Source organism: Elephantulus edwardii, unplaced genomic scaffold (assembly GCF_000299155.1).
Source record: "Elephantulus edwardii isolate Elephantulus edwardi_28Jun2011 unplaced genomic scaffold, EleEdw1.0 scaffold00077, whole genome shotgun sequence".
Lineage (NCBI taxonomy): Eukaryota > Metazoa > Chordata > Mammalia > Macroscelidea > Macroscelididae > Elephantulus > Elephantulus edwardii.
The window spans coordinates 10,424,271-10,428,720 of record NW_006399827.1 but is presented as its reverse complement, the minus strand read 5'-3'; the positions used below and the strand labels follow the sequence as shown (position 1 = coordinate 10,428,720).

Genomic DNA, 4,450 nt, shown 5'->3' with positions numbered 1-4,450 from the left:
TCTTCACCATCCATCCTGATGCTGCCAATTGGTCCAGTGGTGAGAATCTTTGTCTTCTTGACATTGAGCCTCAATCCATACTGAAGGCTGCAGTCTTTGACTCTCTGCAGCAAGTGCATCAGGTCCTTCTCAGTTTCAGCTTTCTGATATAGAAATTCTTTAATTTTACTAGCAAAAGGTTATTGATAAGTAAGTTGATGTCTCACCATCCTATAAAAGCCCATGACCACTCCCAGATAGTCTTGGAGGTAACTTGCTGTCTCCCAGATCTGTATAATAAAGTGCATTTATGGATACTGCAATCCCTTTGCCTTACTAGCGATTGACTATGGAAAGAACTCCTTGCGTTCTGTAACACTAGCTGTACTTCCTGATTATTTCCTCAAGATAAATTTCCTAGAAGTGGTGCTACTAGGTCAAAGAAAAATGTGAGTTTACAGGATCTCAATTCCTAGAGAATTTCTGGGTCAAAGAGAATGGACTATTCAAAGGTTTTCCACTAAGCCTTGCCAAGTTGCTTTCAAGAAAGTTTCTAGTTCACATTCTCAGCAGCAGTATGAAAGTGCCCAGACCATGCTAATTTTTAAAATTTTAATTCTTTTTTTTTTAGAATTCTGTATTTTAAAATGAAAAATGTGGCGTTTTAAATGTCTAATTCTTTGATTACTAAGGCTGAGCATTCTTTCCTGCAAATTTTATTTCTTCAGTAAACTGTTTTTGTAATTTGCTCTTTTTCCTATCAGGATGTGTTTTATCCTTAGAACGTGGCTTTTACAACATCATAAATTATTTTTAAGGAGATATCTGGCTGCTAGATCATGACAGCTAAACAAACGCCCATAAAGGTCCAGAAAAGGTCCCCTTGCTAACGCTCAGGCCCAGAAGGAGACCCTTCATTCATGGCGGAAGCAACGCCTCCGAGAAACCGCTCAAGGTGGAAACTACCGCAGAGGCGGTGACTCTGGGGAGGAACGTCTCGCGGGATCTTATCCAAGCCTAAGACTCCGGGGTGGGGGTCAGGGTGGTCGCCACATAGACTACAATCCCAAGATGCAACGCACCTCAGGCCCGAGCGCCCAAATGAATGTTCAGGTCCCAGGTCATGTGCCTGTCTTCGTAATGCGTCCGGTCATCTCTTCCATGCCTTTTTTTTTTTCCAGCGTCCACCTTGGTAGCCATTTTATAGAACCCCGGATTTCCACCAACTCTATGGTCGAGTATTTCAGAAACTGGCCAATCGTCATCCAGATATCAGAGTAAGCCCCGCCTCCACCCTCATGGAGGCGGGAATTGCCACGAAGTCCCTATGGAGAGAGAGGAAGAAACTGAGTAAAGCCAGTAAGAAAGGAGGAGTTGATGATAACCACCAATGGGAGTACGGAGAGATTGCGGCCAATGAACGTGGAAGGACCCCAGGACACGTGGGTAGTGGAGCTGAGCGCTGAGACCCGGAGCTAAAGCTAAGAGGTGAGTCAGTCACCTTGAGCGGGACGAACGCCGTGGTCTGAGCAGGGACATCAGGACAGTGGGCGTGCAGGTGACTTGGGGCCAGGAGCCAGCGATTGACAGGGCTGTGGGCTAGGCATTTGCCTCCAGAACTGGAAGAGGCAGTAGGAGTCTATTACCTTCTCAATTCATGTTAATAGATACTAACGGTAATGAGCGAGTGACCATCCTGGTTAGGGCCGACTGACAACAGCTGTGTAAGATGGGCAGGAGCCTGCACGGGATTTGCCCACTAGCTGCCGTCAGCCTTCCCAGGAAACCATCCTCTTTCTCAATTTTCCTCACGGGTTTGGGCCTGCCCCGTCTCTTTCCTTCCGCTGTGACCTTCCTTTGCAGACCCTTGGGCGGTGGATCGAGTTAGCTTTCTGACCTCTAATGCCCACCTTAGCTGAGACACATTGCAAGGAAGAACGTGGTCCTGGGAGGACAAGGGGGGGCGGGGCGTGGAGGGGACGAGCGAAGGTCGCCACTATCACCAAATGATCAGCCACACTCAGTGGAACTTTCCCCCATCTTCCTTCTATAGACTGAAAATATGCAGACCACCGGGGCATTAATCATTTCTCCAGCTCTGGTAAGCTGAAACTTCGGGAATGATGAGTAGAGCTAGGTGGGGGAATCCATCAGTGTTTAATGAATGAACTGACAGGAGCTTGGCGTCATGATCATATTGGTTCTTTGGGGGAGATTTAAGAGGTGATGCGGGTAATCCCTTTATATTTGGGCCTGTAGACTCAAGCAGATAATTCTAAACCTGCTACCTCTAGAATGCTTTCAGACAAATGGGGTCTGACCTTTACCCCAGTCTGAGTTGGCCTTAGTCAGGTGGCCCACTAAAATAGTAGTTCTTGACTGAGTTGTGGATTAGAATCATGTGGAGAATTTTTTTTTTTTTAATCTTGATACCAAACCTGCACCCTGAATGGGAGTAGGGCCCAGGCATTTGTATTTTCTGGAATGCCCTTAGGTGACTACACTGTTGAGCCAAATTTGAAGAACACTGTACTAAAAAAAAATATTTCAAGAAAGCCATGTTACTAGAGTTTGTAGCAATGAGTAAATTTTGGCAAAATAGCATTGCCTACCTCCCATTCCTTGGGCATGCTAAGGAATTTCATATATTGATTTGAGTTCTTGATTCATTCTGGGATGCCAGCTAAGCATTGCTCATGCTATTGAACATGGTTTTGAATGGTGAAGGTCACTGCTGCAGAGTACACCAGTATCTCAAGACCGCTTTTTCTGGTGTCTGCCAGTCTGATAGAAAAAGAGATAAATTGACCTTGAGCATGTTGAACTTTTTCTGTTTATCATGTTTATTGTCATTTAGTCAGAAGCTCAACAGTTAAGTTTTGAGAGTTTTTCTGTTTGTTTTATTATGTCTTTCTGATTTTGTAGATTCGTTGCTGTACCAGAGGTCTAATTAGGCCTGTGTCTGCTTCATTCCTGAGTAGGCCAGAAATCCCATCTAACCAGGTAAGAGCCCTGAATGTCCTCAGTTCAGGTAAATTGAGTTACCTTTCAGCAGAAATGATAGGAGAGGAAGAGAAATGAGCATTATAGATGAGAAACTTGCTAAACGGAGGTCTCTAAACTCCTCCCACCCTCACCCCGTTTCCCTAGCACTGTCTGAGAACAAACTCCATGAGTAATTCCCAGCATACTTTGCAATCACAGTATTCTGTACTTGTCAGGCAGTTTGCCAATAGTTTTAAGGAACTCAGGTGGGTGGGGTGAAGGGTGGAGCCTGCCACTTGTCCTTCTACTAATGCTCACTCTTCGTTTCTGGCCCTCTTGTCTCTTCCTCTATCCATCTCTCACTCTCTTTCTAGCCTACCTACAGCAGCAGCAGCAGTTCCCCACTCCAGGTGGCCAGAAGGGAGTTCCAGACCAGTGTTGTCTCCCGGGACATTGACACAGCGGCCAAGTTTATTGGTGCTGGGGCTGCCACAGTTGGTGTGGCTGGCTCAGGGGCTGGCATCGGGACAGTGTTTGGCAGCTTGATCATTGGCTATGCCAGGTAAGTTTTGGGGGTGGCTTCCACTATCCATTACTATGAGATCCATCCTATTTAGGGGAAGCCTGAACAGGAGAAGCTATAGTTTGATCCATTTGCCTCCTGTTTTCCCCAGTGACTTGAATCAGAATTTAATATGTTTGGCCAGTCTGGCTCATGTAAACTCCTTGTGTGGGTCCTCTGTCCATCCAAATCCCCCAAGAACTGTGAAGGCTAAACCCTCTCCCAGTCATGGCATCACCCATCCACCTCACTCTCCTTGCCCTTTACCAAGCATAACCTCACCCCTTTCTCCTCACTTGGCTGGCATTGCTTTCTGTCTCTGGCAGGAACCCATCTCTCAAGCAGCAGCTCTTCTCCTATGCCATTCTGGGCTTTGCCCTGTCTGAGGCCATGGGACTCTTCTGTTTGATGGTTGCCTTCCTCATCCTCTTCGCCATGTGAGGCTCCGTGGGGATCAACTACTTGTCCCTGCTGCTTCAACTCCAGGCCATGCCCCATGCTGGAGTGTGCTGAGCTTTACCATTAAACAACGTTTCTCTAAATCCATATGCCTATGCCTCTGTCCTTTACCTTTGAGGGAAGGGCCTAGGTGAAAACCTGGGAAAGGGGAATTGGGTCAGCCAGTGATGATCTAGAACTCCTCAGGACTGAGCACTGTCGCACTGCTGGGGATTTAAGAATGCAAGTTCTCTACATCTCCAGGAGCCTGGGTTTGTCCCAGTGATGATGAATAATTGCCCAATACCTTTCAGATTAAACATTCATTTATAACATATTGAGGAAGAAGCTTAGTTTGCACCAAGTATATTAAGTTTGTTTTTGCCACCATCCTAGGAACTAGAAGGACAACTATTAAACATTTTTGCAGCAAGGTAATAAAAGGTTTAGGCTGGCTGGTTAGGGAAGCAGCATAACATGTCCAAC

At 46.2% G+C, this 4,450-nt stretch overlaps 1 protein-coding gene across 2 annotated transcripts; it reads left to right on the top strand.

The window, feature by feature from the left end:
• The first annotated feature begins 1,413 nt into the window (after positions 1–1,413).
• ATP5G1 (ATP synthase, H+ transporting, mitochondrial Fo complex, subunit C1 (subunit 9)) lies at positions 1,414–4,068 on the top strand. Of its 2 annotated transcripts, none has more exons than XM_006889331.1 (5): positions 1,414–1,467; positions 2,033–2,080; positions 2,905–2,982; positions 3,339–3,526; positions 3,853–4,068. In XM_006889331.1, exons 2-5 carry the CDS (start codon positions 2,042–2,044, stop codon positions 3,965–3,967), a joined length of 420 nt encoding a protein of 139 aa, XP_006889393.1. In that variant the 5' UTR covers positions 1,414–1,467; positions 2,033–2,041; the 3' UTR covers positions 3,968–4,068. The 2 variants fall into 2 exon arrangements, with proteins under 2 accessions (XP_006889393.1, XP_006889394.1); XM_006889332.1 differs by lacking the exon at positions 1,414–1,467 and adding an exon at positions 1,515–1,537.
• Positions 4,069–4,450: the final 382 nt, after the last annotated feature.

What these genes read in the sequence shown, in the direction of transcription:
- ATP5G1 (XM_006889331.1), top strand. Translation starts at nt 2,042, where the DNA reads ATGCAGACCACCGGGGCATTAATCATTTCTCCAGCTCTG. An exon ending in TAATCATTTCTCCAGCTCTG is followed by an intron (nt 2,081 to 2,904) that starts GTAAGCTGAAAC and finishes CTGATTTTGTAG; the next exon opens with ATTCGTTGCTGTACCAGAGG. An exon ending in CAGAAATCCCATCTAACCAG is followed by an intron (nt 2,983 to 3,338) that starts GTAAGAGCCCTG and finishes CTCTCTTTCTAG; the next exon opens with CCTACCTACAGCAGCAGCAG.